The 25,954-nt window shown below is 41.8% G+C and overlaps 1 protein-coding gene across 2 annotated transcripts in view; it reads left to right on the top strand.

Annotated features, from left to right (window-relative positions):
• Window positions 1-457: 457 nt before the first annotated feature.
• The window catches only part of LOC126987944 (uncharacterized), a 39,290-nt gene continuing 13,793 nt past the window's right edge, over window positions 458-25,954 (top strand). For both annotated transcript variants that reach the window (XM_050845594.1, XM_050845593.1), the window contains exon 1: window positions 458-491. In XM_050845594.1, the coding sequence (XP_050701551.1) occupies window positions 465-491 (27 nt within the window). In that variant the 5' untranslated portion in view covers window positions 458-464. The remainder of the gene's footprint in view (window positions 492-25,954) is intronic.

Here is a 25,954-nt window from a genome sequence, read left to right as displayed (position 1 = left end):
ATGTTCGGTATTTCAGACACACCGCTGTCGAAACGCATGAACGTAATTGAAATGAGGCGACCATCGCTATAGGTGGCGCCGAAGGGCCTGTGACGCCGCGAGAGAGAGAGAGAGAGAGAGAGAGAGAGAGAGAGAGAGAGAGAGAGAGAGAGAGAGAGAGAGAGAGAGAGAGAGAGAGAGACAGACAGACAGACAGACAGACAGACAGACAGACAGACATCGTAATTAGAAGAGATGAATTATACTTTTTATTACGTTTTTTACATTATTAGTATCAGTATAAGTATTACTAATCCCTTTCTACACACTAACGGTTGTATAAAATAACATGTCCCTATATATATTTGTGTGTTTATATTTTCTCCATAATGTGATTGTCAAGTGAGTTGTTTGCATTCTTTTTCTTTCCGTCTAAAAATTTATTGGTTGCATACACTAACACTACCCTTCTGTCTTTGCAGGTAATGGGTGAGGCAGCGAGGACCAGGCAGGTGAGAGAGAGAGAGAGAGAGAGAGAGAGAGAGAGAGAGAGAGAGAGAGAGAGAGAGAGAGAGAGAGAGAGAGAGAGAGAGAGAGTTAGCATACTCTTTTTATTTATTTCTCAACGAACTGATGCGTTTTTGCTTCTGAATATTATAAAAAAACATATAGACACCATTATTTTTACTGTGTGTGTGTGTGTGTGTGTGTGCGAGAGAGAACATACATACATACACACATACACGCGTGCGACTACTGTATAAGGAAGCCCAACCACCAGCAGGTTTTCCTTCTTTCTTGTTTTTCATTCGCTTATTAAATAAAAAAATAATGTGACAGGCGAGGAGAATGAGCCTCTGAAGGGACGAGGTACTAAGTGTCATTGTTCACGCCGCGCACTCCAAGCCGCTGTGAGGTGCCGCTAATAAGTACCTGGCGTGAAATCTCAGGTGTGCGGGAGTCAACGTGCGAGCGATGAGCGGCAGGTAGCGATGGTGATAGTACTAATGATGGTGCAGAGGTGATGTTAATGATAATGATGAGAAGTGATGTTGGTGTTGGTGGTGGTGGCGGCGCGTGATGTGGGAGCGCTTGGGAATGTTTTTTTTTTTTTTTTTTAAGTTGATTTGTTGAAAGACCATGAAGTTAATAGTTGTGTGATTGTTAGGTGTTGTCTTCCTCATTTTCTTTTTTTTTTTCTTTTCGTCTTCGTTTTTTCTTACTCGTCTTTTTCTTCATCTTATTTTTTCGTCTTTTTCTTCATCTTATTTTTCGTTCTCTAGTTTTTTCGTCGTCTCTTGTCTTTCTTTTTTTTCTTCATATTTTTCTTTTTTTTCTTCTTTTCTTCTTCTTCTTCTTCTTCTTCTTCTTCTTATTATTATTATTATTATTATTATTATTATTATGCTCTTTCTTCATTACTTTCTTCATTATCTACTTCTTCTTCTTCTTCTTCTTCCATTTCTTCTTCATTATCTTCATTAGCTTCTTCTTCTTCTTCTTCTTCTTCTTCTTCTTCTTCTTCTTACGTTCTTATGTTCTTATGTTCTTCTTCATCTTTATTGCCTCCTTTTTCTTCTTTTTCATCACCATCATCATCATCTATGCATGGACTCGTGTTTACCGTGTTGAGTCCCCTGTACAAACGATCGGAATCTATTCTTTGGGAAGCTCAAACATGATCCTATATCGTAATGGACTCTCTCCCTATCACGATGGACTCACCTGGCGTGGAAGCATAATGAACTCACCTGACCTACCTGAACACACACACACACACACACACACACACACACATACAGGAAGAGAGAAAGAAAGAAAGAAAGAAAGAAAGAAAGAAAGAAATGTAGTAAGGAAGGAAGGAAGGAAGGAAGGAAGGAAGGAAAGAAAAGGGAAAGGAAGAAAAAATGAATGAGAAAGAAAGAAAAAGAAAGGAAGGAAGGAAGGAAGAAAGAAAGAAAGAAAGAAAGAAAAACAAAGAAAGAAAGAAACGAACAAACAAACAAACACACATTAAGGAAAACGGACTTAAAAATAAAGGAAACATTGACAGCTTTTCATCAACACGACACACACGAAAAAAAAAAATGCCAGGAAGATAAAATACAGAAGTCTTTACTGATGGAGATTTAATACAGAGTGAAGTCGTGTATTACTGACGTCGATAAAATGTCGCTAATTCCACTCACGCTGCCACGCTCAATGCACAAAAAATACTGAAAGAGTCTGGAGAAGCGTGCCTTGAGTGGCGAATTTATTTTAAGTAAGAAATGACCAAGTACTGCGTAGAAAAAAAAAGAGATGTGGAAAGAGTGATAATAATGGAAGAAGGAAAAGATGAAGGAAAAGGAAAAGATGATCACTACGTAGAAAAAAAAGAAATGTAGGAAGAATGAGTGATAATAATGGAAGAAGGAAAAGATGAAGGAAAAGGAAAAGATGATCACTACGTAGAAAAAAAAGAAATGTAGGAAGAATGAGTGATAATAATGGAAGAAGGAAAAAATGAAGGAAAAGGAAAAGATGATCACTGCGTAGAAAAAAAAGAGATGGAACGCAAAGAAAGAACGATCAGAATTAAACTAAGAAAAGAAAAGACGAAGAAAAAAAGAGAAGGAAAGAGAGAATTGGGGATTAAAAGTATACTAAGAGAAAATGAGAAAGGAAAAAGTACACTTAGAGAAAATGAAAAAGAAAAAGTATAATCAGAGAAAAAAAACAGAAAAAGGGAAAGAAAAAAGTACAGTAAGAGAATAAAAAGAGAAAGAAAATAAGCATAATAGGAGAAAAAAGAAAAAAAGAAAGATGAGAATTAAACTAGAGAAAAAAAATACGAAAGAGAACTGCATAGATAAAAAGAAAAGGAAGGAAAGAAAAACGATAAAAACTGAATTATAAAAAGAAAAGACGAAGTACTTACTGCGCAGATGAAAAGAGGAGGAAAGAAAGAACGGAAGAACAAGGAATATTAAGCTAAGAAAAGTGAAGAACTGCATATATGAAAAAGAAAAACAAGCAAGGAAGAAAAACCGATTAAAAGACAAGAAGTAAAGAGAGGCAGCCATGAAGAAGTGAATTAATATAAACCAAAAAAAGGTGTATAAAAAAATCCCTGAAGACTGTGATTCGTGTATGGAACTTAAACCAGGAAAAGAGAAGACGAAGAAAGATGAAAGGAAAAAAAGGAAAAGAGAGAGAGAGAGAGAGAGAGAGAGAGAGAGAGAGAGAGAGAGAGAGAGAGAGAGAGAGAGAGAGAGAGAGAGAGAGAGAGAATAAACGTACATTAAAACAAGAGGAAAAAGATAGTTATAGGTTGAAAAAATGAATTGATTGCGTGTAAAATCGAGCTCGTGTACTAATCTAAAATTGGAGAACAGACGACAAAGAAGAAAAGATACAAAAAGAAGAGACAGGAAACATATAGAAGGGTAAAAGAGATGATCATGACAGGAGAAATGGAAGTGAAACATAGAGAGCTCAAGAAAAGAGAAGCGAAGAAAATTAAAAAGAAGGAAATTAACTACACAAACAAAGATTGAAATAGGAATAACATAAAACAGTTAGTGGTGATGTAAATAAAAGAGAGAATGCCATGAAAAAGTGAAACAAAAAGTAATACGTGAAGAAGAAAAGAGTAGAGGATAGAGAGGAGAAAAATGACCAATAAAAAGACAAGAATGACCCTGGTGGTGGTTTGACCCTTCCTCTGTACCGCGAACCTAAAGAAACACTCATTAGAACCCGACTGACCCCCTCTTTTGACCTTTAGGAATGGGTGATGTTAGAAGCAAAGGTGTCTTATAATTCCGATCATTGTCTCCCTGGCAGCCGCGTGTTCCTCCTTCTATGCATACCTCTTCATCCTCCTTCTACTTCCTCCCCCTCTTCCTCTACCTCCCGTTCCTCCCTCGCCTTGTCTGCTTGCCTTCTTCCCTGCCTCGTCTCCTACCTCTTGTCTACCCATCTGCTTGCTCTCCTTGCCCCCAAAATGAAGGAAGTAAAGAAAAAAGAGCAGGAAATGGAAAGAAAAGAAGGAAGAAAAATAAAAAGGGAGAGGGAAAAAGAAAGAAGGAAGACAGTAAAGTGAAAGACGGAAAAAAAGGGGAAAAATGGAAAGAAAACGAAACAAGCGAAGAAGGAAGTAGGGATGAAAGGAAAATAGAAGAAAGGAAGGGAAGAAAAAACAAGGGAGAAAGGATGGAAAGAAAAATAAGGGAAAGATGGAAGGAAAAAAAGGAAAAAGAAGAGAAGAAAGAAGGAAAAGGAAGGAATATAGGAGAGAGAGAGAGAGAGAGAGAGAGAGAGAGAGAGAGAGAGAGAGAGAGAGAGAGAGAGAGAGAGAGAGAGAGAGAGAGAGAGAGAGAGAGAGAGAGAGAGAGAGAGAGCCCGGGGCGCCTTCAGGTTGGGTGCAGGTGTTGCTTGAGGCGCCCCGACACACCTGTTTGGAGGGGTGAGCCAGGGTCAGCCCCGCACCCTTACCTGCCCTTACCTTACCTTACCTTACCCTTACTGTATCTTACCTTAACCTTACCTTACCTTACCTTACCTTACCTTACCTTAACCTTAACCTTACCTTACCTTACCTTACCTTAACTAATCTATCCTAACCCTTTCCTTACTTACCTTACGTTACCTTACCTTACCTTACCTTACCTTACCTTACCTTAACTAATCTATCCTAACCCTTTCCTTACTTACCTTACGTTACCTTACCTTACCTTACCTTACCTGCCATCTCCTCCCTATCCTGCCATCGTCGACTAGCCTGTGTGTGTGTGTGTGTGTGTGTGTGTGTGTGTGTGTGTGTGTGTGTGTGTGTGTGTGTGTGTGTGCGTCTTAATTAGCGTCTCTTGTCTGCAGGAAAAGTATAATTGTAAGTGTTGCCGCTCTTTGTTCTTCATTATACTGTTTTTCTTGTCATCTTCTCTCTTCTGCAACGCTTCCTCTTCTTCTTCTTCTTCAACGCCTTTTTTTCGTGTGCGTTTTCATCTTTTTTTTTTTTTTGGTTGTTGTTGTTGTTGTTGTTCTTCTTCTTCTTTCTTCTTCTTCTTCTTTTTCTTCTTTTTCTTCTTGTCCTTGTTCCTCTTCTTCTTCGACTTCTTCGTGTTCATTATATATTTTTCGTTTTAGTTATCTTCTTTCTTTTTCACTTTTTTCTTCTTTCTTTCTTCTTCTTCTTCTTCTTCTTCTTCTTCTTCTTCTTCTTCTTTCTTTTTCTTCCTCTCCATTATATATGATTATTTTCGTTTTATTTTTCTTCTTTCTCGTTTTAATTTCTCTTCTTTCTCTTCTTCATTCTGTTCTCAAATGCTCCCTCCTCCTCCTCCTCCTCCTCCTCCACAAAGGTACACAATCAATCAGTGCATGTCCACGCCGCGGTAAAACGTTCTAATCACTAAATAAACGACCGACAAGCAGCCGCGGACCGCTTAAGAAGCACGACGCCGCCACTTTATCAATCACCACCGCTCGGACGGCCAGCGGCGGCGACAGGTGAGCGGGACAGGTGAGCTAACCCGCCCGCCAGGTGTGAAGGGGAGCAGATCCACCAAATGGTTTCTTATTTTGACTATATATTGGTTTTTGTTTACTGTTTTTTATTCATTGATTGATTTGGGATTATTCGTTGTTTGACTTGACGTATATAAAAGAGATAGAAGGCAGAAGGAGTTAATAGAGTTTGGAAAATACGGGGAAGCGAATATGAGTAAAAAGGTTAACTAGCGATTGTTTTTATTCAAAGTATGTATTAATTTGGAAGGTCTTATTGTTTTTAAAGCACAGAAAATAGAAGGAACGCTTAATGAGTCAATGGATAGTGTCTTGAAAATAAGGGAAAGCTATTAAATTAGTGGGGGAAAAGTTTAACCGGCATTTTTTTTTATTTATTCAAAGTATATAATGTTTTTGAAGGCCTTATTGTGTGACTCTTAAGTACACAAAAGAGATAAATCACTCAAGAAGTTAACTGAGTTTGGAAAATACGGGAAAGTGATTATGGGTAAGGAAGGTTAACCCTCATTTGTTTTTTTATTCAAAGTACATAATGTTTTTGAAGGCCTTATTGTTTGACTCCTTAGTACAAAAAAGAGATAGAACACTCAAGAAGTTAACTGAGTTTGGAAAATACGGGAAAGTGATTATGGGTAAGGAAGGTTAACCCTCATTTGTTTTTTTATTCAAAGTGTTTATTGTTTTGGAGGAACTTATTGTTTGGCTTTACGCACACAAGAGGTTGAACGTTTGGTGTCTATTCAAAGTGTTTATTGTTTTGGAGGAACTTATTGTTTGGGTTTACGCACACAAGAGGCTGAACGTTTGGTCTCTGTTGATAGTGTCTGGAAAATACGGGAAAGTTAGATAAGAGTAGAAATTGAATACATGTGAGTAGAACGCGTTAACCAATAATAAATAGAGCAAAAGGTAAAGATAAGGGGGTCGTTGTGAAGTATTTCCTCGAAGAGACAATCATCGCATCGGGTCTTATCGTAATTGATTTTTTCTTTATATAGTTCAATGACGACTTCTGTTGACACTAATCGAATTTCCGTGTGCTGTAATTAACCTTCGTATCGATATTACCAACGGCATTGCAATGAGAAAGGATGAAAGAAATGTAAATATCTTGATCATAATATTTAACTCCTTCGATGCGGATTTCCTACAAAAAAGACATCACCAAGCTACAGGAGTGGAACAAAAAGTGGCTGCTCCAATTAAGTGAAGAAAAATGTGAGGTCATGCATCTTGGGAGGGGAAATCCAGCATACCAATACCGCATGGGAAACACTCCACTACCCACCACAGAGGCACAGAAAGACCTGGAGCATATGTTACCAAGCTACCAGTGAAGGCGAAATCCGTGCCAATCGCAGCGGACGGGTTAATTAAGATGTCTAGGAAATATGAACTTAAATTGAGAGATACGAGTTTATTGCAGAATGTCACTTGTTTCCTGAAATCAACAAAAAATATATAACATTCCGGCAATTTCATCAATAATACCAAAAAGAAAGAAAGAAATATTTTGTCCACACGTCAAGGAGATACGACCTCAATTGAGAGAGAATTATGGGCTTCAGGAGAGCGTCGTCCGTTGCCTTAAAACTACGACCAAATAATGTGCTTGTCAATATTTCCCGCAATAATGCCAAATAAGAAAGGAAAAAAATGGGGGAAAAAATATGTGAGGCATCAAGGAATTAAGAGTTTAAATGCTGAGATACGAGCTTGAGGCCGCCTGTTACTCGTCGCCTCAAAACTACAAAGAAAAAATTCGTTCTTTTTAATATTAGAAAAAAAGGTGATTTCACACAGACAAGGCGACGAGGAATTACAAGCTTGAATATAACAGCTTGAGGCCGACTATCACACGTTGCCTCAAGCCTACGAAGAAAAATCACCTTATTGATATTAGAAAAAAAAGATGATTTCACACAGACAAGGCGATAAGGAATTACAAGCTTGAATGAGGAGATAACAGCTTGAGGCCGACTATCACTCATTGCCTCAAAACTACGAAGAAATATCACGTTCTTATTAATATTGGAAAGAACAGAAAGAACGTAATATCTACAAAGCGTCAAGGAAGAGATACGAACTTAAGGCAGACTGTCACTCGATACCTTAAACCTATGAAGAGAAATGATGCTGTTATTGATATCAGGTAGAAATAGATGATTCATAATAGAAAGATAAAGGTGGATAAAATATAATACCCGTAAAGCTTCCACGAATTACTCATAATCGCTTTCCAGTATTTTCGAAACTCAATTATCTTCTTGAGTGTTCTATCTCTTTTGTGTACTTAAGAGTCAAACAATAGGCCTTCAAAAACATTAAATACTTTGAATAAATAAAACAAATGCCGGTTAAACTTTGCCCACTCTTATTTAATAGCTTTCTCGTATTTTCAAGACACTATCCATTGGCTCATTAAGCGTTCTTTCTCTTTTCTGTACTTTAAAAAATAATAAGACCTTCCAAAACAATAAATACTTTGAATAAATAAAACAAATGCCGGTTAAACTTTGCCCACTCTTATTTAATAGCTTTCTCGTATTTTCAAGACACTATCCATTGGCTCATTAAGCGTTCTTTCTCTTTTCTGTACATTAAAAAATAATAAGACCTTCCAAAACAATAAATACTTTGAATAAATAAAAAAAATGCCGGATAAACTTTTCCCACTCTTATTTAATAGCTTTCTCGTATTTTCAAGACACTATCCATTGGCTCATTAAGCGTTCTTTCTCTTTTCTGTACATTAAAAAAATAATAAGACCTTCCAAAACAATAAATACTTTGAATAAATAAAAAAAATGCCGGTTAAACTTTGCCCACTCTTATTTAATAGCTTTCTCGTATTTTCAAGACACTATCCATTGGCTCATTAAGCGTTCTTTCTCTTTTCTGTACTTTAAAAAATAATAAGACCTTCCAAAACAATAAATACTTTGAATAAAAACAATCGCTGGTTAACCTTTTTAAGAGATACGAGCTTAGGGCAGACGTCGCCTCAAAACCATCAAGTCACGGAAGCCATCAGCGAGTGAGTGGCCCCAGCAGGCGATAAATTTGCGGCGCGTCGTGAGTCAGGTGCGCGGCGAGGCGGAACGTTGATCAGCGGCGCACAGGTGGGGAGGGGCGGCTCAGGTGACGGTGATTGGCGGTTTGGTTTGGTTTCCGTTGTAACGCGGCGAGGGGATGAGGTGTGAGGTGCTCTTGTTTCACTTTTTTTTTCTTCTTTTAATGTGTGAGTGTGACCGCTTTTTTTAATCGCGTGTTCTTCCTTTCGCCTTGGTTAAGAGATTTTGTTATTATTATTGTTATTATTATTATTATTATTATTATTATTATTATTATTATTATTATTATTATTATTATTATTATTATTATTATTATTATTTTTGTTATTATTATTGTTATTTTTTGTTATTACTTTTTATTTGTCACTACTACTACTACTACTACTACGTTCTATTACTTATCACCATCCTCATCTTCATCCTCCTCTCCTTATCATCATCATCATCGTCATCATCATCACCATTATTATCAGGAAGTGTTTATCACCAAAACCTAATAACAATACTAGATATTTCTCCCTTCCAGCGCCTTAACAATTTTCATCACGTCTAGGATTCAGAACAAACACAAAAGTAACACAAGATGACGCATTAAACACCATACCATCAACACGCCAAGGACATTTAAAGGACGAAAAATGAACCGTTGGCAATACTCCTTCCTCTAATACTTCTTTCTTTAATGTGTTTTTTGTGTCGACCTTCCATGCTACACGACCCGACCACGCCCCTTTCCGCCAACCTCCTCTGACTCACTCACACCTTTGCCCTCGGCCCTCCCCGCTTCCTAACCTGTGAGTGTGTGTCCCATCCCACTCTGATACCTTCCTCTGATTCATCCTTACTTTCTCCCGTGACTAAGAACATCTAGTGTCCATTGGTCCTTACGAAACCAACTCGTGTTCTCGTTTATAGTACTGATTTCTTTTCCTGAATTATTAGTTTATATTTTTGTTTTCTACAACAGACATTTTTTCATCAGATTCTTTGCCGCCATCTTTTTCATCCCTCATCCATTTATTTTGCTAACTCGCCGCAGCGGTTCGAGTCCTGGCTGCATTATTATTATTTTTGTATTATTACTATTATTGCCGACGCCTCCATTTTATGCCGAAACTTGTGTTTACATACGAGTGAAGGAGAAAGTGTAAATGTTAGCGAGAATCGTGAACAGTAGTCGAATGCTCAGCGTCGGAAGGCACAGACGGCCCGAAGGTCTGCCGGCGTGTAATGTGGAGAAGAATAAAAAGAGAGACAAAATCAAGTGAAAATAGAAAACTAAAAAAAAAGTGAAAGAAAAAGAAAATGCAAGGAAATTTTTAACCACAATTTTCTCCCGTTTTCAGACATGTTTTCTATTATTGGATATTTCAAAATCATTAGTAGTATCATTTTCCCTTCCGAGATACATCAGAAATACATACCGTAAAATAATAATAATAATAATAATAATAATAATAATAATAATAATAATAATAAACGGACGGGAAGCGGAGGTCCAAAGTAAATATATGAGGAAGGGAAGCAAGGTCGTGAAGGAAAAGGAGAGGGAAGTATGTTCATTTCTGGCTCTCAGTTCTGTTCACTCTTTATTCTATGTTCTCTTGTCTCTGCCTCTTGTGTCTCGGACTTGTTTAGCTCACCGTTCACTAATAGCATCGTCTTCATGATTCACTTCACTCAATTTCATTTCACATTACTCTGTCCTCCTGTCTAGTGACGTCTGTATATAGCACGCCTTTCCCGCACCGCCTCATCCCTATATATAACCGTATCTACATCCTGTGTGCTCCATAGATACTCCTTAGCATGTGTATTTTTTCTTTCATTCTTTCTCCTCTCGTTCTTTCCTTTCAATATTTTCTTTCATACTTTCCTTTCATTATGTCTGCCATATGCACACTCTTTACGCTTCTTTATCTTTATTTATCGTTCATGTATACTCTGCATCTTTATTTCTTCTTTCATCCTTTTCCTCACGTTCTTTCCTTTCAATATTTTCTTTCATTCTTTCCTTTCATTATCTCTGCCATATGCACACTCTTTACGCTTCTTTATCTTTATTTATCGTTCATGTATACTCTGCATCTTTATTTCTTCTTTCATCCTTTTCCTCTCGTTCTTTCCTTTCAATATTTTCTTTCATACTTTCCTTTCATTATCTCTACCATATGCACACTCGTTACCCTTCTTTATCTTTATTTATCGTCCAGGTTTACTCTAAAGGTTCACTTCTTAGCATGTTGATTTATTTTCCCTTCATTTGTGACTTTCCTCTTGCCAAATGCACACTCTTTACTCTTCTTTATCCCTCTCTATCGTCTGTGTTCTTTATCCCTCTCTGTCGACCATGTTCTGTATTCTAAATCACCCATGTTTACTATATAGTCACTCCGCTCTGTCGTTTTGTTCCCCTTCTGTAAAGCACAAACACCCCTTCACGGACAAGGGAGGGGGCGGGAGAGGAAAGGAAAGAAGGAAGGGGGGAGGGAAGAACTGGAGGGGGAAGGAAAGAAGGGAGATTACGGAAAGAAAAGGAGGCAGCTCATGGAGGCAAAAAAAAAAGAGGATATATAGAGGATAGATATATGGTGATGCCAATAACGAATAGCATCATCCTCTACAATAGATCCTGAGTGTATGGTTGTTTGGATACCCTCTCAGCCTCCCTAACGCGTCCCCCTCACCTCCAATTAAGGCTCACGGGTACTTCAGCCGCTGCTCCCCGCCACTTGACGCGCCTCTCCCTCCGCCTCGACACTGGGAGTTGGGTTTCCTTCCCTTCCCCTCGCCCCGTGACGCTCCCTGGCTCGTTAAGCTTCTGGTGGGGTTTGTACGGGTGCGAAAAAGAAGATAGAGTAAGAACAAGAAGAGGAAAAAAGAAGACGAAAGAAAAGAGAAGATATAGAACAAGAACAAGAAGAGGAAAGAAGATGAAGAAAGAGAAGGAAGAGAAGAAGAAAAAGGAGGAAGGGGAAAAAGAAGGACACGAAGAAGAGCAAGAAGGAAAGAAAGGACGAGAGGATGACGACAACGACGACGACGATGGCGACGACGAAGAGGAAGAACAAGAACAAGAACAAGGACACAAAACAATAACAAGAAAAAGAGAAAGTGTAGGAGAAAGAAGAACTAGGAGAAGAGACGAGGAAGAACAAGAAGAAGAAATACCACCAAAAAATTATATACAGCGCCTCCCCTTCGAAAAAAAAAAAAAAAAAAACTCCCCGCCACCAAATCACTCCCTCAGGCGAGACCACCATAAGAGAAAGTGTAGGCGAAAGAAGAACTAGGAAAACAGACGAAGAAGAACAAGAACAAAAAGAAACACCACCCAAAAAAAAATCCATCAACCCCTACCCCCCTAAAAAATGAAAAAAAATAATAAAATAAAAATACTCCCCGCCACCAAATCACTCCCTCAGGCAAGACCACCGCGGCAGGAATCTAATCTAAAACACCAAACGGGAGAGAGAGAGAACAACAACAAAAAAAAAGTAACTTGCGAAAATCTTCCCGAGTCATATTTTTTACACTTCTACGGACGCCTCTCCTCTCGCGGTAGTGCACGCTTAACTTTTTTTTTTATTTTTTTTACGCATACTCCTTTTTTCGGTGCCCGGCTAATGTTTTTATCGGGAGTTAAGAGACAGGGCGGCCATAATGGTGCAGGAACAGCCGCTGACCAACACTTTACCGCTAAGAATTGTGGGGGGCGGCGCACAGGTTAATAGCAGGTGTTGTGGGGGGGAGGGGGGAGGGGGAGGGAAGGGGGCGGGAGAGGGAAGGAAGGGAGGGGGAAAGAAGGAAGGAAGGAGAGGGACAAGGGAGGAGGCGGGAGAGGGAAGGAACGGGAAGGGGGCAGGAGAGGGAAGGAAGGAAGGGGGAAGGAAGGAAGGAAGGAGGGAGTGAAGGAAGGAAGGAGAGGGACAAGAGAGGGGGAAGGAAGAAGGGAGGGAAGGAGAGGGTCAGTGGAGGGGGCGGGAGAATGAAGGAAGGGAAGGAAGGAAGGAAGGAAGGGGAGAGGGACGTGGGATGCTGAAATGGGTGGAACAGGTAGTGGAGGGGTGGGGTGATGGAGGGGGGAAGGGGTGAGTGGAGGGGGGTGAGAGTTAATCCCGCCGGAGATCTTAAGATAATGTGAGATAATTTTGATTAGACTTAAATTCCGATAAGGGATTAATTACCCGTTCTGGATCTCGTTAAAGGTGCGTGGCCGGTAACGCACCCCCGACACACCCTGAGCCCACCTGTAATTATGTGATCAGGTGCACCGGGGAAGGTGTTATGACCTCGGGGGGCTGGGAGGGGGGAAGGGAAGGGGAGGGAGTGCACAGAGGAGTATGAGGGAGTAAATTTAAGTGGGGAATGGGAGCCTGGGTGGAGTTTTGGGGACAGGGGGTGGAGGGGGAGGGAGGGGGGGTAGAGCAAGGTGGGTGTGGTTACCTGTAGCATTTTGTGGGTGTGGCTCTCCTGGTGGTGGTGGTGGTGGTGGTAAACGGCGCTTATGCAGAAATTGATGATGATGGTAATAATGTTGATGAGGATGAGGAGGAAGACGACGAGAAGAAAAGAGAGAGAATAATTATTAGAAAATGGAGGGCGAGAGGGGAGAAAAAATATATGAAGCAAAATTAAGAAAACGACGAAGAAGGAGGAGGAGGAGGAGGAGGAGGAGGAGAAGAAGAAGGAGGAGATAAAATGCAGAAAATAACATAAGTAGGAGGAGGAAAATGTTAATGAGTGGAGGAGAGAGAGAGAGAGAGAGAGAGAGAGAGAGAGAGAGAGAGAGAGAGAGAGAGAGAGAGAGAGAGAGAGACGCATTAATAAGTAAGGATTGTAATGATAATAAATACGTTGCCTCTAATCGTCCATTATATTACCTGGTCGTGGACGCGGCTAATGAAAACGACGCGCAGGTAAAAAAAAAAAAGTAAGAAGATAAAGAAAATGTGTTGTGGTCTTTTGTTTTCTGTTTTCTTTTTATTATTTTTCGTCTTTTTATTATATTATGTTGTTGATTTTTTGTTGTTTTTGTTTATTTCGATTTCCCATTTTATTTTTTTTCTGTGCATTTTCTTTTATTATTTGTCTTTATTTTTGTTTATTTTATTTTATTTTTGTGGATTTTTGTATTTCCATTTTTTATATTTTATCATTCGTGTGTATTTTTTTTCGTGTGTGTATTATTTGTATTTTCTATTTTTCTCCGTATTTAATTTTTGTGTAATATATTTTTCGTTTATTTTCTCTCGTATCTCAATCTTCGTCTTTCCTCCTATTTTACTTTTATTCTTTTCCCTTAACGTCTTTCGCATCATATTTTGCTATTTCCTTTTTTCTTAATTTTTCAGTTTTCTTGGATTTCATGTCTCGGTATTTTCCTTTTTTTCTTTTTCCATTATTCCTTGATTAATATTTATTTTCTAAGCTTTTCTTTTTCTCTCTTTTTTTCCCTGTATTTTTATTGAATTTTTCTCCATAATTTTCTAATTTGTTTGTCGTGTGTCCGTAATTTTATCTCCACAATTCTTTTTTATTTATTTTTCATTAGCTTCTTTTTATATCTTCTTTTCCTCTCTATTTCTTTCTTCCTCAATCATGTCCTTACAATTAGCGAGTATTAGTTTTTTCTTTTTCTTTTTGCATTTCTTTATTAAGTCCTCATAAATTATCTGTACACACGAATTTGTCTAATAAATTTATAATATATCTTAAAGACATTGTTCAACGAAATACCTATGTCTCTCTCTCTCTCTCTCTCTCTCTCTCTCTCTCTCTCTCTCTCTCTCTCTCTCATTTATCCTTATTTAGTCATTTTATAGTACTTCCTCTATTAAAAGTCTTCATTTTAAAATTTTATCACACTGAAACATTTGAGCATTTTGGAAGGTTTGTTTTCACCTCAGAGTCGTTATTTTCTTTCTCTCCTTTTCTTCCTTAACTTTTCTAATCATTTATTACTCCATTATCTTCATTCCTCGTGTCTGCTTACCTTCCATTAACGGTAAGATCACACCTGGGAAAGCTTGCGATAGTATGCGGTTAATATTAAGTTTATGAATTTATCTTGTATTTCATCTCTGTTTGGTTTACTTTTTATTTTTATTTTTATTTCCATCACTCGTCTAAGTACAGTTACTCTCTACAAGCTTAGTAAACATTGGGGAGTCTTGAAGTTAGATATATACAATTCATTTTATTTCCTTCTTTCTCTCTTCATTAACTTTAATATATCTATGTATTGTTATTAGATATTCAAGTATTAGTATATATTTAGTAATTTGATTTTTATTACTTATTTTTCATTGTTTCTATTGTTTTGATTCGTTATTTATACGTTAACCTGATTTTTATTTTCGTATTTTTCTTTCCTTCCTTCATCTCAGCACACGTTACATATACATGTTTATTTTAATCATTATGGTACGTTGCTTTCATTTATATATTCATTCTTAGTTTCATATTTATTTCTCATTTTATCTATTATTTTTTTCTTGTGTAGGTTTTTTTTTCTTTACTTATGAATTCACTTATGCTCCTCTTTCAAAATTATTCAGTACTATTTGCTTTCTATCATTTATTCGTTCACCTGCTCCCGTGTTTGTGTTTCCTTTTCTTTAATATATTTGGTTCAGGTTTCTCCGGGTCAGCTGCTTGGACGGTGAGTGATGGCGGGCACGTGATTGTATCTCGCGCTTTTTTACTCGCCGGCTTTCTTCTCGAGACCATCTGGCCGAGAGAGAGAGAGAGAGAGAGAGAGAGAGAGAGAGAGAGAGAGAGAGAGAGAGAGAGAGAGAGAGAGAGAGAGAGAGAGAGAGAGAGAGAGAGAGAGAGAGAGAGAGAGAGAGAGAGAGAGAGAGAGAGAGAGAGAGAGAGAGAGAGAGAGAGAGAGAGAGAGAGAGAGAGAGAGAGAGAGAGAGAGAGAGAGAGAGAGTCATTAAGCTAGGTCACCCCTCCCTCGCAACACCTGCAGGTCACGTTGAGGTCAGCCAGGTAGCGGCAGGTAAAGTCGACGGGGCCAGCACTTACCTGTTCGTGTGTGTGTGTGTGTGTGTGTGTGTGTGTGTGTGTGTGTGTGTGTGTGTTACAATTTTACTTTTTTTTTTTACAACAAAGGAGACAGCTCAAGGGCACACAAAAAAAGAAAACAATAATAAAAAAAAAGCCCGCTACTCGCTGCTTCCAAAAAAGAATCAGGAGAGGTGGCCGAAAGAAAGGTCAATTTCGGGAGGAGAGGTGTCCTGATACCCTCCTTTTGAAAGAGTTCAAGTCGTAGGCAGGAGGAAATACAGATGAAGGAAAATTGTTCCAGAGTTTACCAGCGTGAGGGATGAAGGAGTGAAGATGCTGGTTAACTCTTGCATAAGGGGTTTGGACAATATAGGGATGAGCATGAGTAGAAAGTCGTGTGCAGCGGGGCCGCGGGAGTGGGGGAGGCATGCAGTTAGCAAGTTCAGAAGAGCAGTCAGCGTGGAAATATCGATAGAAGATAGTAAGAGAGGCAACATCGCGGCGGAATTTAAGAGGGAGAAGACTATCAGTAGGAGGAGGAGAGCTGATGAGAGGTGATTATTATTGTTATTATTTTTATTATTATTGTTATTATTATTATTATTATTATTATTATTATTATTATTATTATTATTATTATTATTATTATTATTATTATTATTGTTATTATTATTGTTGTTGTTGTTGTTGTTGTTGTAGTTGTTGTCATTGCCATCATCAGTATTTCTGTTCATTATTATCTTCAAAGGAATGTTAATATTTTCTCCAAGGTTTATTTAATATTCATTGATTTCTCCTTTCGTGTCATATCGGGTTTTACGTTTTCCTCTCAGTCTGTATAAATTAACAATATATTCAGCTATTTACTTACGGATTATTTTATGTATGTTTTAAGAATATCGTCTATACCTTTATCTTTCCTCCTGGTCTAACTCTACATATAACTAAACAAAAGCAGGGTCTGTACGGTATCCTCTATTATTTTTTTCTTAGTGCTATCCATATTAGTTTTCGCTGTTCTCACACAACCCATTGAAGCCTCTAGTACTTAGTTTCCTCTTGCGATCTAATGCCGGGGCGGGACCCTCACCCAGAAGAACCCTACAGTAAGGTGTGATCAAAGGGGCAGTGCAAGGCGTCCCAGCTGACAGGGGGCGGGCGGGTGATGGAGGCGCCACTCCCCTATCTAACACCTGTATACGTTGCTTCATAGTCGCTCGGAGGCTCAGCAAACGCACCCAGGTATAATCAAGGGGCTGAACGAGGTGCGCCAGCGGACAGGTAAACGGTGAGGCGACGTAGGAGCTGCTTCACTATCTAGTACTTGTATCAGACACGTATTCTCAGACTCTCACCTTTTACAACTATTTCCCAAGTCCACACAGGAGTTAGTCGTGTTCTCATGAGTATTTTTTCAACGTTCATGGTACAGAAGCCTCGTCAAACTACCAAGAGGCTCATAAAATCCCCTCTTGGAAATACCCACAACTATATAGGCCTTATCAAATGTGGTTAACCCCCGCGTTCATGGTACAAAAACCTCTTCAAACTACCAAGAGGCTCATAAAATCCCCCCATGAAAATACCCACAACTATATAGGCCTTATCAAATGTGGTTAACCCCCGCGTTCATGGTACAAAAACCTCTTCAAACTACCAAGAGGCTCATAAAATCCCCTCTTGGAAATACCCACAACTATATAGGCCTTATCAAATGTGGTTAACCCCCGCGTTCATGGTACAGAAGCCTCGTCAAGCTACCAAGAGGCTCATAAAATCCCCCCATGAAAATACCCACAACTATGAAGGCCTTATCAAATGTGGTTAAGCCCACGATATGTTTGAAAATATGAGCCTCAGCTTCATCATACCAATGCGACGAAGATGAGCACCGAGGCCACGCGCGGCTATAGCATATGCCCCCAACTTTACCTGTACTTTACCTTCATCACCTTCTGGTCGAGGGATAAGCGAAACTGTGTCCTGTGAGATGTATTTAATGACGAGGCAAAGATTGGTATTGTCAGACGCTTCCATGGACTCCTCACATTCACTATTTTCACAGGCCAAAAAAGAGATCAGTCGGGTTTTAATGAGTGTTTTTAAGGTTCGCGGCACAGAAGAAGAGTCAAACTGCCAGTAGGGTCAGAAAGCTACCCCTGTAAATGCCCACAACTCCTACGAAAGCCGTGTCAAATCTGTGTTCTTGGGCGCCGTGATGTTTAAGAATATGACGCAATATGACGGGGGAGAGGGAGGCGAAGAGCGATGTATATAGGGGCCACACACAAGCAGACAGGCAGGCAGGCGGCGTCGACCCGTGTTTCTTGCTAACATACTAGCCTGAAACACGAACCTCCGGGCAAGACAGAGACAGTAGTGTTGAGCTGAGGGGCCGCCCATGTGTGTGTGTGTGTGTGTGTGTGTGTGTGTGTACCCCTCGAAACACCGGGTAGCCTGTATGCAAATGCTGATCGAGATTATAAAAAATTCTCCGACGGGGCTACTTCGAGAGGGTAAATATTTGCAGGTTCGGGATCGGCGGTGCGTCCCAGGGTTGCCTATGTGTATCCAATCATCGGGGTGTAGATTCGAACCTTGCATTAGGGTGTCAGTGGGCTGCTTGGAGGGTTGTAGAGATAAAGGGTAAAAAAGGGTGAGTGGTGGTGAGACTTAGATGTACGTTTTCTATCCTTGTAATTCCTTCCTACGAAGCTGCACAGTTCTAAAATTCTTCGGTTAAATAGATGCCTCTTCTCACACGTGTCAGTCGCGCTGTGAAAAAATGTATAGTACTATCTTTGATCAGCCGGTAGAGTGCTGTCCAAACCTTTTTCCCACTGTCCCTCTTTTCAACTTTTTGTATCGTCAAGTATCACCATGATCGGTGATACTGAATATTTATTATTCGAAGAGCCTGTCAATCATATTTAATGATATTCAATATCACCTCAGTTTGAATGCTAGACAATATATTATACACTATATTTTAACAGGGAAACTATCAAATCACAACAAAACGTTTGAAAGTTTCTTTAAACAATGTTAAACGTACGGCTGATGGTCACTGAGTATATCTGCCACCCCGGAAGGTAGTAGTAGATGCAGTTATTAGGCTTTGTTTCAGCCTTTACCTCTGTTTTGCCTCAAAACGGTTATTGCAGAGCAAGGGGCCTCACAGAGGTAGGTGAAGACAACTCCACCTACAAATTTGAATCGAAGTTTTAAAATTCTTGCAGTGCTTCCTGAAGATAAATGGGAGCCTACAGCGATACACGTTCAGCAAAATTGCTGATTCATATAAAGGCAGATGACATGATATTAAAAGTATTTTCCACTTAATCCTTACCTTCTCACGTCCCCAGCCGTCGGCTGCTTTCCCCCAAGGGCACGCGAACCCCACTTGGACACCACTGGTCTAGACGTCTGGACGCCGGCCGTTCAATTATTTACAGTGAGATAAATTAATTAACAATACAGTACTCAGGGCACTGTTTAATATGTTATATAATCATTTACTTATTCATTTGTTTAATCAAGTTTCTCCATTATTTATTGTTTAGTTATCTGTTTGTTGCCTTCGTATTGGAAGGATGTTTTCCCCTTCCGTCCTACGCGAGGGGCGTCCTCAGCAGGCTTCGAAACCTTCAAGTGTGTGTGTGTGTGTGTGTGTGTGTGTGTGTGTGTGTGTGTGTCAAGTGTCCTGTGCATGGCGCCAGTGCCTTGACGCGACGCCTCAGACTCATCAGGCCCTTCACCACCACCACCACTACCACCACCACCACCACTACCACAACTACCACTACTAACACATCTATGCTTCTGCCACCTTTAATACACTATATACCGCCACTATTCACCACTAACAACAACACCTACTACTACTACTACTACTACTACTACTACTACTACTACTACTACCATACTGCAACTGGTAAGATGTCTGAAGCGTCTCCGCGGCGGCCCAGCGGTAAACACTACATGTTCCTGGCGGTGACTTGAGGCGGCGGTGCGGCGTCGGGCCCTCTGGCGGCTCTTACGCGGCAGATGGATAGAGATAGATAGAGACAGACAGACAGATAGACACAGAGAAAGATAGATAGATAGAGATTGATAGATAGATGGATAGACAGAGAGATAAAGACAGAAGAGATAGATCGGTTAAATTATATACTTACCTCTGAACTGTTTATTCGCTTGATATTTTTAGTTGATTGATCGAGTGAATGATTTGTTTGTGGACTTATTTGCATGATTGATTATTTGATTGGCGGGCTAAAGAGTTCGTGTGTGGATTTTATTTTTGTTTACTTGATTGAAGAGTTTGTTTGTGGAGCGTTTATTTTATTTATTTATTTTATGTGAGTTGTTGTTTTTAAGACGCATTACGGAGGTGGTGACGGAATGCCTTCGTCAGCGCGTGGAACTATTGTATTGTATTGCAGTAAGGAGTGTATTGTCTTGCAGTGTAGTGTTGTAAGTGTTGTGTATTGTATTGTAACGTAGTGTAGTGAGTGTATGGTGTATATGTGTAGTGTATTAAGTGTAGCGTAGTGATTTTCAAGCGTCCAGATACCACGCATGTTGTCCAGGAATAATAATACCTGTTATGGTTTGGGTGAAATAAAGCATCCGGCATATTATTACCCGCGGAAGAGGAAGAAGCATCACCCAGAGAAAAAATAGGCTGGTAATACAAGACACTCGCTTCTCACATCAGCTACTTCTAAAGGTCAAAGGGGGGATCAATCAGGTTCTAATAAGGTTTTTTCTAGGCTCAGGGTACAGAAGAAGGGTCAAACTACCACCAGGGTCATAAAACTACCCCTGGAAATGCTCACAACTCCTACGAAAGCCTCTTCAATTATGTGTTCTTAGGGGGGTCAAACTACCACCAGGGTCATAAAACTACCCCTGGAAATGCTCACAACTCCTACGAAAGCCTCTTGAATTATGTGTTCTTAGGGGGGTCAAACTACCACCAGGGTCATAAAACTACCCCTGGAAATGCTCACAACTCCTACGAAAGCCTCTTCAATTATGTGTTCTTAGGGGGGTCAAACTACCACCAGGGTCATAAAACTACCCCTGGAAATGCTCACAACTCCTACGAAAGCCTCTTCAATTATGTGTTCTTAGGGGGGTCAAACTACCACCAGGGTCATAAAACTACCCCTGGAAATGCTCACAACTCCTACGAAAGCCTCTTCAATTATGTGTTCTTAGGGGGGTCAAACTACCACCAGGGTCATAAAACTACCCCTGGAAATGCTCACAACTCCTACGAAAGCCTCTTCAATTATGTGTTCTTAGGGGGGTCAAACTACCACCAGGGTCATAAAACTACCCCAGGAAATGCTCACAACTCCTACGAAAGCCTCTTCAATTATGTGTTCTCAGGGGGGTCAAACTACCACCAGGGTCATAAAACTACCCCTGGAAATGCTCACAACTCCTACGAAAGCCTCTTCAATTATGTGTTCTTAGGGGGGTCAAACTACCACCAGGGTCATAAAACTACCCTGGAAATGCTCACAACTCCTACGAAAGCCTCTTCAATTATGTGTTCTTAGGGGTCAAACTACCACCAGGGTCATAAAACTACCCCTGGAAATGCTCACAACTCCTACGAAAGCCTCTTCAATTATGTGTTCTTAGGGGGGTCAAACTACCACCAGGGTCATAAAACTACCCCAGGAAATGCTCACAACTCCTACGAAAGCCTCTTCAATTATGTGTTCTCAGGGGGGTCAAACTACCACCAGGGTCATAAAACTACCCCTGGAAATGCTCACAACTCCTACGAAAGCCTCTTCAATTATGTGTTCTTAGGGGGGTCAAACTACCACCAGGGTCATAAAACTACCCCTGGAAATGCTCACAACTCCTACGAAAGCCTCTTCAATTATGTGTTCTTAGGGGGGTCAAACTACCACCAGGGTCATAAAACTACCCCTGGAAATGCTCACAACTCCTACGAAAGCCTCTTCAATTATGTGTTCTTAGGGGGGTCAAACTACCACCAGGGTCATAAAACTACCCCTGGAAATGCTCACAACTCCTACGAAAGCCTCTTCAATTACGTGTTCTTAGGGGCGATATGTTTTTTAATACGACACTATATAAAATCCTCCCTCGCCAACACACGCCAAGGCCAGTCACCCGAGTCCAGTCTCAAAGGACCCTCGCGGCGTCATGGGCGTTATGGGCCGAAAATAAGGATCCACACGAACAGCTCTGTCCTTGATGTATACCTGGACCCGTATTCTTAGACACTTTCGGGTCACAACAATATTTCCAGAAGCTACGAAGGAAATTACTCGGGTCACTAAGGGTCGTATTTTAAAACATTTCGTCGCCTAAGTTCACCTATTTGGCAGGGCTGTCGTAGGAGTTGTGGGCATTTCCAGGGGTAGTTTTATGACCCTGGTGGTAGCTTGACCCTTCCTCTGTACAGTGAACCTAAAGAAGCACTCATTACAACCCATTTGACCCCCTCTTTGACCTCTAGAAATAGTTGATGTTAGAAGTGAAAGTGTCTTAAAATACCAACCTAAAAGTGTTTCTCGCATTCATGGAGCAGAAGCCTTGTCAGACTGTCACTAGACTTATAAAACGACGCATGGAAGTACCCACAACCTCTACGAAGGATATTACTCGGGTTATTAAAAGTGTTTCTCGCATTCATGGTGCAGAAGCATTGCCAACCTGTCACTAGACTCATAAAACGACACATGGAAGTACCCACAACCTCTATACGAAAGCCTTATCAAATGTGGGTGGTGTGTAAGGCCCAAAATGTCTGAGACTATGGACCCGGCCCCGCAGACTACCCAGGCCTTAGCGCCGTCACGAGTGGCCGCGAGCCTGGCCTTCCTAAAACTCTCAGGGGGCCTCGCCGTGAGTCGTGGGTCGCGGCGAGTCGTCCTGAGCATCGCCCGCACGCACGCACGCCTCAAACCCACAGGTGCGCCGCCGCCGCGCCGCACACGTGAGGCCGCAGCCTGGCCGGAACTCGCCGCCATTTTGTTCCCGAAGGAAAACTTTTTCTCCCAACCGCGTCATTCACTGATCCTCTTCCCCAGACCCCCGCCCCTCACCCTCCCTCTCTCGCCCCCCGTCCTCCTCCTTCCTTTTGTCCCCGGCCCCCGCCCTCCCCTCCATCCCTTGCTACTCCCCCCCCCCCCCTAACCGCCACCCGCCAATCGTCCACGCCGCGTCGCGCCACACCTGTTTTTGTGACAAGAAAATTATTTTACAAACACTGCGGTGAAGGATAGTAATTTGTATCAGTATCTCAGTTTTGGGGCGATTTTATGCTGGTGTTCATTTACAACTCGACCCTTTTTATGGGGTAAGTTACTGCGCCCATAATGGCTCCTGCTGCGGACCCTGGCGTGTGTGTGTGTGTGTGTGTGCGTGCACCTGAGGACGTAACCACCACCATGTGTGATAAGTCAGCCGGTGCTGGTGGTGGCGGCGTGCACAGCAACAAGGTCTGTTGGCCACGCGGGGCGTCTGTCGGCTGCTGCTGCTGCTGCTGTGCGGGAAACTGATCCGCCTTAAATTAACTATTCCTTCACCGCCGCGGCATGCACAGGTCCGCGGTGCTCGCCGGCCCGCCACTTGTCACTGGCTGCACCACCAGGATCGCGTCGCAGGTAACGCTGGGTGGGTCATGGAGGGAAATGTGGCTTCGTTGTTTATTTTTTTATCTACCTCCTGTTCTGAGTGTGTCATCTTCATATACTATACCTTTGAGAACACAGGAGGAGAGGTAGCAGCATCTCCTCCGAAAAGTACGACTAAAATAAAATTATACACTCATTTCACGAGTTTGAGTAAATTACCTTGAACATTCCTTGGTTTGTCTCGTCACGTCCTATTACCAGTGTGCGATTTATTTATACACACATGCCCTAGAAGAGAGGAATGGTCTTTTTAGTATGCAGACAAATGCAGCAGCAGACCCCTCAAAAACGATAAACAAGAGATAAACTGATTTTTTAATTTGTTTAGAAGCGGATTCTTTTTAGAAGCAGCGAGTAGCGGGCTTTTTTTTATTATTGTTTCCTTTTTTTGTGCCCTTGAGCTGTCTCCTTTGTTGTAAAAAAAAATACAGCCCCGTCAGAATGATAAAAGGAAGATCAAACAGAATTTTCATTTCACGTGTTTGAACGAATCACTTAAAAAATCTCGCCGCGCACGATGACCAATAACTAGATGGACAGACGGGTCATTGACGTGCGTGGATGTCATCATACAGTGGAGGCGACGGGAAGGCTTTCGCGCCCTAGGACTGCCAGATGAGTGTCGCATTAGTAAGCCTGCGGTTTCTTTGATTTCATATCGGGAGTTTTACTTAATAAACTATAATGACATGTAGGTGCGAGTTTTTTATAGTTAGAACCATGGTATAATATGTGGATAGAAGAGTCGTGGGTGTTGGTGGTTGTGTGTCGTGGCACGTTAAAACATTTTGTATTCTTTGAGGACTCGCTTTAATGTCGCGTCAGGGCTTGGTGATTCATTCATCTTGAGCTCTCAGTCTCTTCACGGACATCCAGCGTGGCCTACTTACCAACCACTTGTCTGTAGGCTCCCGAGAGACAGGCGACTTCCCTCTCATTTGTGTCGTTGCTTTTAATTTGCTGTACATTCTTTTTTTCTGTACAAGTTTCATGTAGGTGCTGTTCATCCTCCCTTATAAGCTGGCCGGTAAATGGGCACCAAGGGAAACCTGGGGAAGGTAAGCACTGGGAGCCGTGCGTCACACGTGCCCTGTGTCCCGGGGTTCTTACCCACCGCAGGGTCAAGGTCTAATAAGATGATCACCGAGGCCACGCGCAGTTTAGGGTGTATCCTTTGATTACTTATTCTGGAAAATAAGGATAAGTATTATATATAAGAATAACAGCACATCACTGTATAGCCACTGTGTGCCACGAACACACTGCTTGTGTTTGGCTACGGCTTCCACACACATGCTGTACACATGCCGTGCAACGCGGCGCCGCCCTGCGCCCGTCCCGCCCCGCCCCGCCACCCACCGCCCTGCAGTCTGCTTGGTTGATATAAACAAACAAACAGACGCGTCGTGAAAGTGTGTGGCGGGCAGCCTTACGTTGGCCAGGGCGCTGGGTGATGCAGCACACGCCGGCCACGCCAGGCCACGCCACAGACACGCCAGACGGCCAGGGCCTCGCTGAAGCATAACGGAACACTGACGGAGGACATTGCTCGCTGGAGAAGGCCCTCGCTGAACACTAATGCGGCGTGCCGCCCCCCTGACGACCAACACTGACCGTGGCCACAGCGGCGACACGGCACCCTGACTGGGGGCGTAACTCGTTACTGGCGGCGTGGCTGAGGGCGTGATTCTTAGTACTGGTGGTGTGAGTGATGGCGGCTATACGTGCTTGAATCCATCAAATGTGTCAGGGACACCAAATGGTCACGTGCTGCTCAGAGCCACGCAGGTCACCGGTGCTCTTCAAAAATGTCTTGTAGGTGAGGAAGAGGAATTGTATTGTGTGTTGTCTTCCAACCATCAGAAATAACGGTGTTGGACATTGTGTCGGATGGTTATGGAGGAGATTATTAAGGAGAGCAAAGTTGAAGGCCTGTTCGCCAAGTTTGTCTGTGAAGGAGGATTAAAGCCAGAGCCAGGGGTGAACATTGAAATCTTAAAAAAAAATAAAAAAAATCAGTGTAATGAGGATTGGTCAGGATGCGAGATGTAATTTATGTGTGGAGGGCTAAGTCAGTGTGGGGGTGGGTGGAATATAGGAAAGGGTGGGTTGACTCACGGGGGGGGGGGGGGTGCAGCGAGGTATGGGGCAGTGACGGGGGGCGTGGGCGTGGGTCGGTGCGGGCGGTGTGGAGCGGAGCGTCGGGAGGCAAGGTGTTGGGGACGATCTTGGTTGTGTAGGGAGGACAGATTTCGTTGAAGAGTACACGGCTGTTTGAAAAATAAATAAATATAATGACATGTAGATGCGATTTTTTTTTACTTAGTAGGATACAGAAGTCAGGAGTGGTGGTTGTTGTGTGTCGAGGCGCGTTAAAACATGAAGGGTGTGCAGGGTGTGTGGGGCAGGGTGAGGCGTCGGGGGGTTGATGAAGGGTGTGTAGAGTGTGTGAGGCAGGGTGAGGCGTCGGGGGGTTGATGTAGGGTGTGTAGAGTGTGTGAGGCAGGGTGAGGCGTCGGGGGGTTGATGAAGGGTGTGTAGAGTGTGTAGGGCAGGGTGAGACGGTGACGGGGAGTTGTAGGGTGTGCAGGGCAGGGTGAGGCGGTGCGGGGGAGGGTAGGGTGTGTAGGGCAGGATGAGGCAGAGGGGTGCAAGTGAATGGTGGTGGTGGGGCAGCGCCAG

The sequence above is a fragment of the Eriocheir sinensis genome, chromosome 67 (assembly GCF_024679095.1).
Source record: "Eriocheir sinensis breed Jianghai 21 chromosome 67, ASM2467909v1, whole genome shotgun sequence".
In the NCBI taxonomy this organism is placed as follows: Eukaryota; Metazoa; Arthropoda; class Malacostraca; order Decapoda; family Varunidae; genus Eriocheir; species Eriocheir sinensis.
The sequence above is the reverse complement of the archived record's forward strand: the minus strand, read 5'-3'. Positions and strand labels throughout refer to the sequence as shown.